Consider the following 14,591-nt stretch of genomic DNA (forward strand, 5'->3'; position numbering starts at 1 on the left):
ACAGACTGGGCAACACTGGCCATCTACAGCCAGCTAAACACCAAAAAAAGAATCACACAAGAAGTGCAAATGAACACATATGCTAACAAGGGCAAAGTCTGAGCCTCTCCCCACTCCTACCCTTCCAGAGATAAGAGCAGAGAGGTTAAAACAGAACATGAGTTTTAATTAGAAAAGTACAGCAGAAGTAATAACAAACAGCTCCAGAATATTTTAAAGGGTAAGGCCAAAAAAAACCTCCCTCGGGCTGCTCTGCGCAGGGCAGGCACCAGCACCCTGGGCCCTGTGTGGGCTCGAGCGCAGGCCCCGCGGCCCGCACGGGCTGCCCAAGGCGCGCGCCAAGGGAGCGCAAGGTTCAGCTCTGCCACAGTCCACGGCCTCGACAGGGCCCAAATTAACTCTGACGGGAAGGTAATACAGCAGGGCAGGGAGAAAAAGAAAAAAGAAAAAACAACACAGGAGGAGAAACATTTATATAAGGTCGGATAGTTCAATTGGAAGGCCTGATGAAATTGGCCACAGAATACTTGACAGACTATTCTGTTTCCATGTGTGTAAACTGCGGCTGTATTTGTAAAACAACAAAAACAAACAAAACTCATGAGACCTGTGAGTTATGTGCATGTGTACATATTATGAGTAGAAATTTGCTCTAATACTTCTCTTTTCCCCTAATCCCTAGTTCTCTATAGTATCTAACAGCCATTGACCTCTAAACTGGTAGGGCGTAGTAAAAGTATTGGATTATCTGCAGGATGCCTAAAGGCGTTCAAGTTATCTGATGTCCAAGTTATATATGTGAGAAATATTGACTCAAGTGAAACATTTCTAAAAACTGGGGACAGAGGAGTCGCAGAAGAGGAAAGCAAGGCAAAAATCTATCTTTTCCAAAAGGGGGAAAGAATGATTTAAGGAACTTCAGGTGAGTTCATCCAATTTACAGAAACTTTCTAAACTCATACTTTGTAGGTTCAAGATCAAACAATACACTGTCCATCTGCAAATTCCTAAAAGCTAGAAAGTTAGTACAACCTGGATTTCTCAAGTCCATATTAAGTCTTTGATTTTGCAAAGCCCCAGTAGATAAAAGAGAAACAGTAGATGCAACCAAAAAACATTTTCAAAGAGTTGGCAAGAGCTATTCACTTTCAAAACAGAACAGAAATGGTGGGGAGAGATACAAGGGAAATCCTTCTAAGTACAGGCAAAAAAAACAAAAAAACAACAAAAAAAACCCCCTTTTTTATATATATATATAAAAACCCAACAAAGTGAAAAATAAAAACCAACTTAAAAAATGAAGGGCTTTAAAATCAGTTTCTGATTAAACATTTTTTATAATCCTGTCATTCTATGCAAAAATCCATCAGTGACAAACATATCTGTAGCTAAGATGACTGCAGTTTTCCCAAAGGCGTTTTCCACACTTTCCTGCCTAATTGTTTCGTATTAGCAGTTATAACATTTTAGTCTTAATCTCCTTGCTAAATTCTAGTAATAAATCTTAATTTCAAGCAATATCACTCCTGGCTAGGAAAAGGCCCAGGGAGAAACCTGATCACCAAACTTGTGTAACAGTACAATGCAATTGCTAGAATGGTGCATTTAGCTTTGGGGAACGTGGATCAAGGACTCGTCCTCAGCACTGCAGAGGAGGTCGTTTCGCAAGGGCAGCTCTTGGGTGCAGACCCACCTCTCCAAAGCTGCCTCCCTTTCGAGCCCCTCCTGAATCCTTTGCCCCAGACATGGAAATCGGAAAAGTTAATGCTGATCTTGCACCAGATCCTAAGCAGAAACTCCCAGAATGTCTGACCCCCCAAAACATTTTTCCCTGCAACTACAGGCTGGAGTATTATTTTGTCCCTGTTTAATTTGCCTCTGTTTAATCATGTAACAGATTTATAAACAGACCCTTAATCGAGTGAGTGAGAAGTAGAAAGCTTCTGATTTCGCTTCTGATCCGTTTCAAAACTCCCACAGCAATGCAAGGGGACAGCGCCCATGTAAATTCACTTCTCTATGCCCGGAGTGTGGTTTACATTTGCAAACTTAATGCAATCTGTGGGAGAAAGCTTGGTTTAATTATTTCTTATATTCACATATTCAGACCTAGAAACCCTAGTGAAGATTTTTGCCCAGGGGAGTTACAGGCATGGTAAAAGGTGCTGTACCTCAACATCACCATTTTCAGACAGAAGCTTAAAATATATATTTTTTTTTTCTTTGTGAAACATACAGAATCTGGAGGAATTATGATACTTAAAATATTTTTCCTCAGAAGGAAATGCAAAGCAGTTTGTCATGAACAAGTATTAAACAGGGAACATTTGTCACTTTGCCATGACATCCCACTTATAGCCGGAAGGAAGGTGGGTGGCAGAACGTTTTGGGGAAAGTCAAGTACTGTTTATCAGCCCTTGCAGAAATAATGCTGCCAGTTTTCATTACTACACTTTTAAGGCACTGTTTTAATGATATCAGTAATTTGAATAAGCAGACAGTACAAGTCAGCAGCTAGAGAAATAAGGTCTTACTTAGTATCCCACTTGCTATCATAGAACCATTTATGTATTTATAACAAAACTGGCTGTTACAAATATCTTTACAAGCATTGACATAACATAGATTTCTCACATGCATATTTATACTGTTTCTCTTGATTTACAGACTTATATTATTAGTTAAATTCAAGCACAGAAATCCTGAATCCTTCTGTTAAAAATGTGAAATAAAATTTGAGAATATAATATATATTCTGCATTAAACATATGTGCAGCAGCGGCTGTCAGGCATGGTGAGCAAACAAATAAATCTGCTTTGACTCTACCATAAAATTAATCAATAATAATATCTGAAGTAATGAAATAGCCACTTGTAAAAATCAGTGTTGCCCATCAGCTTTTAAAAATATGATTTATTTCTATGCATTAAACTGTATTACTGATGGAGGAAGTCATTAAAAATCTTTCAGCTACACCTTGTTGTAGTAGTAAGAAAAAGATTGTAGTTTCTGAAACTGCTCCACTCCCTGAAATTTTTAAAAACCTAATTACTGCAGATGGAGGAGGAATATTGAAATCAGTCAAAAACCTTCCTTCAATATTATTGTTATTCTTCTTCTGAAGGCCACAAACTGCAGAAATCAAGTCTTCGCTAAAGGACTGTTACATACAGTCTTAAATGCCTCGCATGACGGATGGGAGAACTCACAGGCATTCAGATTTATATTCACTGTAGCTAACTCAAACAATCTCTTACCAAAGAAAGGTTAAGAATGCTGGTCTAGTAGTAGCTAGCCTGCACAGGAAGGATATGATCCAGGATATCAGTGCTCCCTCATGAACTAGGAATTACATACACATACACACACACACACACACAAAAAAAAAAAAAAAAAAAAAAAGAGGTTGAGGAATGCAGATGTAGATGTGGGCTCTGAGACTCCCCTCTCCTAGCCTCGGAAGAGGTTGGACACAGAAGGCAACGGGAGAAAGGGTGTCTGAGAGGGCAGTCAGAAAGACGCATAATTTGAAATGTTTTTTCCCTCAAAGAAACCTAAACAGCAGTAGTATATGCCGAACCTGAGCAGCAGAGACTAGGAAATAGTCCTTGCACCTGCAATTCTTGTATTTCCAATCAAAATCTGCAAAATGCTGGAGAAGATAAGCTGTTTTTTTTCCTTTATTGTAAAAATGTGACTTCCAGGAAAGCTCTTCTGAGGAATGGTGTATTGACAGCAGATGGAGTGCTGCAGTGGTCTTTGCAACAGTTGTTCACCTGTATTTTAATCCCCACTTCAAGGGGGAAAAAAAGATCAGAAAGGTTGGACATTTTCTTTCTATTCCCAGTCACGGAACAGGAGAAATCACAGTGACACTTCATCTTGTCAAAATCTATGAGATTTTTGTTGTTATCTTCACCAAACTCATGTTTTCACATCAAGAAACTTTGTTCCCATTTTCACTCTTTTTTCAGTTATTTAAATTTTCCCAACCTAAAAATGACCTGAGTAGAACCTAAACTTCAACTCTGTATTTTTTTTTGCAAGAAATTACCAATTAATCAACAAAAATGGAATATGATTAGTAAAAGCCTCAGGTATTCTAGGAGTTTGTTTTAAAGAAAAGGTATCAGAAAACACTCCTTTTCACTAGGGGTGGTGAGACCCCTAGGATGGATGTGTGATTTCTAGAAGAGATCAACATTTTTTTCTGTGTGTGACACTTCTGGATGGTTAGTAGCTAAAAACAGTGAGAGTCAGACATTTCTCACCAGGACGGCCACATTATCAGTTATGTGGACGAGAATGAAATGATGTCACTGAACTATGTTTGGCCTGAGGACGATTTGCTTTCTAAGGTGCATGTTGCTCTACTTATTTGTGCCCCTCACAAGTATTTGTTCTCAGAGAGAGGAGGGCAGAGAGCAGGTATTCAGCTCCTGCTTTTGTCCCAGGATTAAAATACGAGGAGAAAACCATTCACATGTTCAGGATCTGACAGTGGAGGTTTGCAGAGCATCACTATAGCTATATTTTCTGCTTTGTCACATTGAGATTAATAAGTAACTATTATGAGTAAGACTATTAATATTTAGTTCCATCTCCCCTGAATTAACTTATTATCACATAAGCTGAACTAGTTAGACCTGAGTAGGTCAAAGAATGATCAGGAATGACTTTTTATTTCTAAAGCCACGTTATTTAAAAAAGAAGATACGATTAGTATTTTACAGCCCTCCTGACAGCAAAAGTAATAACTGAAAAGGCATATTTTTGCCTGTAAAAGGGCATTTGTGCAAATGAAATACAATTTCCACTACTTCATCCATTTCTATACAACACTAACTTGCTTAAAACAAACTGGAAGCAATTTTACTGCCAGGAGGGAACCTGTTACTCTTTAGAATACAAAAAAATAAATGCATGGGAAACATTATTGTAGTGAGCCTCGTTTTTGTAGGTTAGGCTACTGTGTTGCAGGAAGTGACTTCTAAACTTTTCAGTGCTGGCAGATGCACTGTATTTTCTCTTTATACTAAAATACATAGAAATTGGTGAATCCTAACTGGTCAAGGGATCCTATTTCTGAAGAAATATCAGAGCAATTGAACAGATATTATAGTGCAACATTCATACATTTACAGATTAACTTTTGGAAATGTTACCTTCCTCTCCACTGAATACTCTATCTTTGGTTTCTAATTTGGCAGTTTCAGTAACTTTTTTTTATTAGCCTTATTTTGATAAGGAATGTGTTTTTTTAATGGTATAAGTTGTGCTGGTACAACTCTAGTTACAGAGTGTGCAACCACTCTTTTTTTCTCTCTCTTCCTCATGCTATACATTATCACGAGATAAAATCGCATTGTTTGTCACTGTTAGCATAGTTATAGCAATGCAGATGTAAAGCAGCTTTAAGGAAACATCTGTAAAGGGTACTACAAAGCAGCAAATAGCCAAATTGCTGCAGCTATATACTTAGCACCAGTTGTGAAAATTATCTTATTTCATATGCATATGGCAAGTATGTGCCAGATCCATAACTTATGTAAATCGATTTACATTGGTTTACAGTCTAACCCTAATTAAATCTTCATGTCCAACCATGTAGACTATAGACTTCACTGAGGAAATCTCATGACGGACTAGCTGCAATAACCTCAGTTGTTCACAGTGCAGTCAATGTTAATCTTCTTGTTCCTTCAGCCTAATTACAAGAGGAAAGATAAGAGGGAAGCCAAGAACCAGGACCTCTATCACTTCTTGGTCTCTTTCTGCATTTCGCTTTCCCCACAGTGTCTTCCCTCAGCAGCAAGCCCCTTCACTCCGTGCCATCCCTCTTTCCCTTACAACAACATGGAATGAGTGGGCAGGAGCCACCAAGGGAAAGCAGAAGCTAAAGCAAATAGTGGGAAAAGGGTAAGTCCTCGCTGGGAAGGGTCACTGGTCTGAGCACAGAGGACTGGTCTGGCACACAGAGATACCAGGGCAATGCAGGGATTTTTTGGACGAGGGAGAAGGGGAAATTGAGTTAAGAAAACAGATTCTGGCCTGAATCAGTATTTAGGAGGAGGCAGCATCATGGGAGGGAAAACTTTTCCTTCACCTTCCCTCTTCTGGCTCAACGGTGGCTATGGACGTGGGGAGAAGCCTAGGATGACTTCCCTTTATATGAAGCAAATACATGTGTAACTTACTGCCTGCTGGAGGGCAGATTTTTTACAATGATCCACCAAGGATCTATATACGAAAACATAGTAGTGATACTGAAATGCACGCAGCAACTGCTCTCTTCCTTGCTAGACTAAACTGTAGATATTTAGTTATATTCACGCTAACATGTTAAATTTTAGGTCGAGAATTTCTTTCCCCCTACACGGGTCTGTAATATGTATATGACTCAAATCATATTTTCACAAAGGTATTCTACAGCAATTGACATCATGTAATGCTTGACACAATGACTGTTCTCGAGTGTATCAGGGGTTTTCTGCATTTGAAAGATAGTGATCTCAGATCTGTTTTATTTTCTATGGTTTCTAATTTAAATAATTTTGAAGATAAAATTTAAATTTAAATATCTTGAGGATAATAGTTTTTCTCCTACCAGAGATTATACAGTAATACAGTTGGCAATAAGACAACAGGCTTCCCATACCATGGTACCTATATAATCAGCTTCATAATGATGCTCTTTTTAGCGTGACTTCAAAACAGGAAATATCTAGCAAAGATCTTCAAGCATCTGTTGGTGATACCTGCCACAACTACTGCTTAATTGCAATGCAGAACATAACCACCGCTGTCGATGGTGACACATGGCACAGCAAATCAATTCCTACTCTAGAATACATAATCAAATACTTGTTACAAGTCAGATGAAGCATTGCTCTGCAAATTTCTGTGTTGCTATTCTGTTACAATAGCACCCTCCAAGCCCCTACTTTGAAATCTAATACAATGGAATACAACTAGGTAGGAACATGAATAAAATACATACATATATTTATGTGTTTACATCAAATGAATGTTCCTTCTGTCTTTTTTTCTGAAGCACCTGCATATCTTTGTCATTCAAGTACAATGTGATGCAGAAATGTGTCTGTATGTGTTTTAAGAACACACACCACTTCAATGCTACTCTGTTATCCATAAGGAAATCCTTCTACAGGAAAAAGAACATGTATTACACTCCTTTTCTAAGAGATACCTGCCCTTTTCCAAATTAAGACTATGCTGGTAATCGAAGTCAGTAAAGTCCTTTCCTCTTTGAAGGAACTTTAAACTTTGAAAATACCACAGTAATTTATTTCATGACGGATTCTTCCATAATTAGAATTACTATGTTATCAAGCACATTTTCAAGGATCAGAATAGCCACTCTTCTCTTAACACAAATCATTGACTTAATTTTCTGAATAAAATCCTTCTATCACTTTTTAATTTAAGAGGAATCATCACCATCTACTAGGTTACATAAGACAGAAAATATTGCATGATTTGTTATGAACCTTCACGTGAAGCCTTTTAAACAAGACTGCATTTGTGCAACTCAGGAATACACAGGAAACACTTACTTGGAATCGATAAAAGGTTCCATCATCCTTTAATGTTAGAACATGGTCTGAGATTGGAAAGAAATAGCCATGTGCCGCCATCAACGTTCCCAAATGTAGAGCTTCCACTATTGGAAGAACAAATGACAAGAAAGAGAAATTCAGAAGGTTAAAAGACTTATTTACAGCAATTTAATTTTTTTGTTTGGCTTCATCCTATCTCCTGCAGATAACTGCTTGGCACAAAATCAAGGTCCTGGCATCATAAAAGCCCTGTCTTTTTCTGTATAATATAATGACAGCACCAAAAAAAGAAGTATTCTCCTTAACTAACAGCTATTAGAGCTGCCATTTGTAGCTGCAATTCCACTTCTTATATTAACATTAGCAGGCGGCTCCCAAGACATTCGCTCTCTTGCTTTGAAGCTGACCAAACTGCCATCACTCTTATCCAGGCTGGGCATTGCGCTCTTTCTTTTCCAAGCAGTGTCAGATTACAAGACATTAAAACAGGAGATTCCGACTACATGATACCTTCTTCACAAACTTTAACAGAACGACAGTAAAGGATGGAGATTTCCTTAGAAGTATCATTACTGGGAATATAACGAAGAATAATTTTAATTCACTTTGGTGCCTGAAACCATAATATTTAACTGTCAGTTTCATATGCACTCTTGTATTTTCAGTGAACCACTGCCCAGTATCAGTCCCTTAAATACATCTTAATGAGGCATTCAGAAGGCAATTAAGCTCATTTTAGATCTGAATCACCTCCAATAGGATCTATTTCAGCTGCGTATGGAGATTTAAGGCTGCTTTATTCTCAACTCAGGCATCTCATTCAGTGAGGATAAAGCTATGCCCAGTCAATGTACAGATACATTTTTGTCCCAATACACAGCCCTTATAAGTGAATAGGGATACATAAACTGGTCGTATCTCTTGGTTTTTGCTTCGCTTAAGAGATAATTAAATTTCATTTTTATGAAATTTAATAGCAGCTTATTCCAGCACCACTGCATTACTCGTAAGTGCAATAATAAACTGTTTTAATACCAATTTAAGATCCATAGTAGTTCAGAACTAACTCTGAGAATGCGAGTAGTATGTGCCTTACGAAGAAAAAAAAAAAAAGTTCAAAAAAAGATTAACAGAGCCATTCTGGAAATCTAAAATCCTCTCCGTCGGTCTCCTCGGCAAAGGGCCAACTGCATAACCAAAGTATCTACAATACTCTGCTTTTGCACCAAGGTTGAATAACATTTAAATCAAGTGTTGGTCAAACAGAGGAACAACTGGGCGCTTGTTATCACACATATCCCATCAACTGGTTAAAGACTAATGCCACCGCTGTCAACACATCGGCTGTAGACCTGCACAGAAAGAAAACTCAGCTCCCAGGAGTTTTCTAATATCCAAGCCAGAGGTATACCAGTGTATTATAAACAAAGGCAACACTTTGATATGCATTTCAGTTTGCTAAAATCAGTCTGAAAAAGGAATATTCTATGAAGTCCAGTGGAGTAAAACAGTAGAATTTAGGGTGGAAAACCATGAGCTTGAATAGGAAAACAGCCTACAACAGACTAGTCCGACATGCCTGAAGGTCTAGGAAATTCAGTTCAGACAGATGCTGTATTGATCACCTTTTCCTGCATGTGGAATTAGGGGATGAACACTTAAAGAAGAACCTTCTATCTCAAAGAATGGCATACAGAGATTGTGAATATCAAAAACTTTTATGAAATGCATTTGAGAAGAAAAAGAAGCCTTAAAGAATACTTCTAAATATGAAAGTTCCCAGGTGAAAAGACAATGGGTGTATGTATTTGGAATACAAATGTCAAAGACTATAAGCAATAAAGTATTGTTTCTTTAGACAGTAAGTATATAAAGACACACACACAAACGTGATTTGCATACAACTGTATGATTTCCAAGTCATCAGCCACTGTGTGTTAGAATACGCAATAAAAACTACACCCAGATAGCCTCACTGAAAAGGCATAATTCAAAACACAGTCACCACCATCCTATGAATAAACACCGCAGTCAGGGACATCACACAAATATCTGATCAAGACTAACTCCACTGAGGTTTATCAGGTAGAACAGACTAGATTCAGCTTCCTCTGTTCTTGACTGCTTCAGGATATGAATAACATGAACCAAGGTTCCAGGCATAATTTGTAGCAGTGGTAGGGCTGAGAAGTAGAACGGTGCAGTCAACAAACAAACAAAAAAACAAAAAAATCACCCAAAGCACTGTTTTTAACCTTTCATACTTAAGAAGGGACAGCACACTGGAGAAGTTGTAAGTTATAGCAGATAAGTGGAAAAAAAAAAACCACCTTCTGTGAAAGACAGAAATACATCTTCATAAGCCTGCTTCATTTCAACAGGATATGAATGATCTTGATGTGAATTCAAATAGTAGCTGTTGGTGTAGCTTTTATTCTTAATGTATGAACAAGTGCTGGCCTAAACCTCAAAGAAAGCTTAAAATTTCGTGGTTCATTCTGCTGTTGAACTTTATTTAGTTGAGTGGGTGAAGTGAGTAACACATACATAGACTGATTACTTCTCAGTGAAATGCTTGCTAATACTGCCCTACCATCTGCTATGCCATTATAAGGAGAGTTATCTTGATAGATTAAATGCTAGCCACTTTTAATATACATTGCTATAAAACAATACCAAAATTTTTCTATGTTTTGAGACAATGCAAATGTGAGGAAATCTGAAGAATGACAAATATATCTTGGCTGCAGAGCTTGCATTTTATTTCCTTTTAAAATCTAGTGTTGTTTCAACCTCATAACAAAAATGGGATTTTTTCTCTTTGCTGTTATAGCTGTTGTATGAATTGATGATTATATGTTCATCTTAAATTGCAGGGTATGGTAATATCAGTAGAACAAGTTGTTTCTTATGATAACATACACAGGAGAGGACTAAAGAGAAGGAATTGTTCCTTGTTTCTCTTTGGAATAAACATACTTCATTGCTCTTAAAACCTTAAAGGATGCGTTTGCAGGGGTTAGTGTGGATTTTTCTCAGCATGTAAAGGCATCAGGTAAAGTAGTCCCCATACTTATGTTTTCTCTGAAGTCCGGAAAACACCTTCCTCTGTAGTATCATACCATTCGTAGCTCCTTCTCATCACATCTGAAGTGACTTGTGATAATCTCTGTGGGACTAAAGAAGAGGAAATACTGTGTTTCCCACTTCAGCTCCACTTAAGAATGGCATTTCCCGGACTCTCTCTAAATGTTCCTCTGTGAGTTTCGGTTTTGGAGAAACAAGGGACATGGTCTGGGGCATTTTGTGGCCTGAAGATCACTGTATGATTCAGGTGACAAAGAAAACCCCAGACTGGAAAGTTGTTCATATATGTCTTGATACTAAAATGTCAAAAAAATGAAAGCTCTCTTTCCACCAAACAATAAAATGTTTGCTGTTCTGGGGTATTTGGCTAATCTAAAATCCATCATAATACTGAAGCCACATGCTGCCTGGAAAAGAAATCAGTGAGTCACAACTTCACAGGCACAGATGCATTTCAAGTGTCGAATGCCAAGACATCGTCACTTACTCTCACCTCACTCTCGCTGTCATTTTATCGCCAGTCTGAACACAAGCAGCAAAGGATTAACTTTCTGTTAAAGCAATAAAATACAACCTGCTTCTCACTCTCATACAACGTGTAGGAGAGGCAAGCTCTAGGTCTGACTGTGGTATACAGTGTGGAAAGTGTGGGAAATAAAACAGAAAACTTGTTAAATGCCTACTTCACTACAAACTGCTCTGTTCTGTCCCATTTGCCCATTTAGAGGACGGAATTTGCAAAGGGAGCAGCACCCAGTGAGAATCATTTCAGGTAGGGCAAAAAAGTCAGAGAAAGAAAAAGCACTATTTACCCAAACCCTGTTAAAAAAAAAGAAGTCATATCCGATTCTAAGACACCTACCAAAAAAAATTCAGAAACCTGTCACAAAGTTACCTATCATCAAAGCAGCTTACTCAAATCGGCAGGATTTTTCTCATGCATTGTGCTAGACAGTAGCTACAGATGCCATCAGCAGACCAAAGAACCTATAAATCAGCAGGAACATTGCTCAGCATGAAGGGGGATGATATTTGCCAGAGATGTGCCATGAATCCTGCTCTATCCAGAGCACTCTTATAGTCTGAGCTCATCTATAATGCAGGGCACCACTTACACACCTGTCACAAGTCTATAAGCAGCAATGTACATATCTGAAATGATGACAGCTTTGTTCACAGAAACGTCCAAAAAAATACAGCGAACCAGGGGCGCACAATCAACCTTGCATTATACACAAACTTGGAATGATTTTATTCATACCAGGTGGAGAAAAGTCATGCCACCATGAAAGACTGAAAGAAGGGAGGCTTTTTTTTTTCCTTCTTGAGGGAAAAATGCCTTCCTTCCTCAGGAAAACAAAAACAACGCACACACACAAACAAGACAAAAAACAAAACAAAAAAAAAATAAAGGAAGGAGTTATCATAAAATAGGAAAAAAAAGATGGTGACATATCACTGTCAGCAGTACTGTCAGCCAGATTTCTCTCCAAAAATTCCTTAGTATTTTTCATGAAATTCTTGCGTGATTATTTTCCACTAGATTCACCAGCTGATTCACATAGTAGCTGGTGTTAGCTCTTATTAAACTTGACTTTTCTTCTTTTAATAAAATTATATTTTGAATACCTGTCCCCTGAGACCTCAAACTGCAATGCATTGAAAGGAGCAACTTTAGCTTTCATGGTGACAACAACAACAACAACAAAGGCTGCTGCAATTTGAGGTGTCATGAGGCAGACAAATGGGTAGTGAGGTGTCAGAATTGTGCAGTGCTATACATAAAAATCTTCTTAACCTCACATCTAAAAGATACATTTGGCATGTTTGCTTGGCATACTTAAAACCAGCAGCTACACAGGGTGGAAAAATTTAATCTAAGCTGCATTAAACTTAACCACTAGGAAAAACAATACACAATGCAATTTAGCCATTGCATAACCACTTCATTGAGCACACAGTGATGAAAAGTGGCCTGGTATTTTTAAATTCACATTCAGTTCTCCCTTCATCTCTCCTCAATTTTTTGAAGCGTCTACCTATATCACACCAGTAATAAGACCTTCTAATGAAGGAATTTAGCTCACTAACACAAGGCAACATTTATAAAGCATTTCTAATTTCAGTATTACTATCCTTGAATATTTCTATTTTCAATCTTGTTTGTTAACAGACATAACAGATTTTTTCTTTCATTTATTTTTGGTATTTCGTGTCACTTTAAAATGAAATGATAAAAGGATGAAATTGAGTCCATTGAAGTACAGGCTTTCTGATTTTTCCCACTGGCACATCCTCTGAATCTACAATTTCTTAGTTTGAATTTTCATTTCTGTGCTGCTTTAGGGTCAAAACACAGAAAAATCAAAAACCATATGCCTTGTTTCCCCAAGAGTCAGCAAGAACTTTTTTCTCTTCATAAGGCGTTTCCTGATACTTCACTCACCCCCACTTCAGTTTGAAACTCTGTGCTACTGTTTGCATTCACATGAATATGCTTTGGAGCAAACCTGTCAAAGACAAAATCATAGAATCATAGAATCACAGAATGCTTAAGGTTGGAAGGGACCTCTAGAGATCATCTAGTCCAACCCCCCTGCACACGCAGGGTCACCTAGAGCACGTGGCGCAGGACTGCGTCCAAGATCAAAAATATTTACGAAGAAAATCATTAGCGCAAAATAAAAATACTTTAGAAAATTGTCTCAGATAAAATGTCATTCTACAACTTCAAGCATCCAGACAGAACCCAAAGTACTAGACGCAGACCACGTCTACTCAGCTGCAGAACTCTTATGCATCAGAATCTGTTGCATACTGCTTGCCACTTGCTGATAGGACACCAGTTCTCCCAACTTTCTCCTCCTCCAGAGGCTGGGTCTGTAGATGAGTGACCGTGTCATCCGGCTGCAAAGCATATGGCATGGAGCTATGCAATACATTCCCCATGGTTCAGGACATCCAAGAAACTGCACCAGTAGGTGTCAGCCAGGAAAAGCATTTTACACCATGGTCCTTATAGACACAGAGTCCTGACGGATGGAAAACCTCCCTGGCTGCAGCACCGTGTCACAGCTTTTCCGTTTCTTGGGGACAGTTATGGCCAGGCTCCACTGGCCACATCTCCAGCTTCCCTCTCGATCAGCTATATTGGAAAATCACAGGCACTGAAATAGCTGCAGCAACGCACTTCAAATACAAGACAAATCGGTATTACCGCAGCCAGGTATGTGCTGGCACGAGGTGGGGGGAAAACTGTGTTCAAGGTTTGGCAGCTCTAAGGCACGTGAATGAGCAGCGGGGTCTGAGCACTGCTTAGGCTTGTGGCCGCCAATACACCAATGGCTAGAATGGGCACACACTGTTTTGATATATAAAAAAAGTTTGTTCCTGAAGGAACTAGAGAAGATACTATCATTGAATCACAGACCTATTAGGTAATGTGGAGGCTTTTTTAAGTTGGGTGAGGGTAAGCAATAGCTAGCAATAAAATCTTGCTATGAGTACTGCTGGTTAAGATGAATCATGACACATTTTTAGTCTCTGTTTTCATATCAATTGCTATTACATCAACCGTTAATTTTGTATCACTGTCATACACTGCTCTCATCCTCACAGAACACCCACTTGTGACCAAGCAGTTTAGATAACACAAAGCACATGCAGCAGCAGTTAGAATAATAACTGCCTCTTTCACTGCACTCTATACAGTAAAGAATAATATAATCTTCTTTATAACATTTCTTATACCTCTGGCAAACTGTGAGCATAAAAAAAAGATGAAAATAATGTCTTTCTTTCAATTTGCTGTGCTTTTAAAGTCCAGAAGGAGTCAAAAGGCTTATAACTAAGATGGTGTAATTTAGGCACATTTCATAGAAATATGAAATCAAAGCTCAGGGAAGGCAACAAGAACAATCACT

General features: G+C 38.3%; 1 protein-coding gene across 6 annotated transcripts in view; it reads right to left on the minus strand.

The window, feature by feature from the left end:
• The window catches only part of RGS7 (regulator of G protein signaling 7), a 223,181-nt gene that overhangs the window by 71,257 nt on the left and 137,333 nt on the right, over positions 1 to 14,591 (minus strand). For all 6 annotated transcript variants that reach the window (XM_088524153.1, XM_088524156.1, XM_088524155.1 and 3 more), the window contains exon 4: positions 7,579 to 7,685. In XM_088524153.1, the coding sequence (XP_088380279.1) occupies positions 7,579 to 7,685 (107 nt within the window). The remainder of the gene's footprint in view (positions 1 to 7,578; positions 7,686 to 14,591) is intronic.

Source organism: Tinamus guttatus, unplaced genomic scaffold (assembly GCF_059628265.1).
Source record: "Tinamus guttatus ecotype Peru unplaced genomic scaffold, ASM5962826v1 Tinamus_guttatus_pri_ptg000208l, whole genome shotgun sequence".
Classification (NCBI taxonomy): domain Eukaryota; kingdom Metazoa; phylum Chordata; class Aves; order Tinamiformes; family Tinamidae; genus Tinamus; species Tinamus guttatus.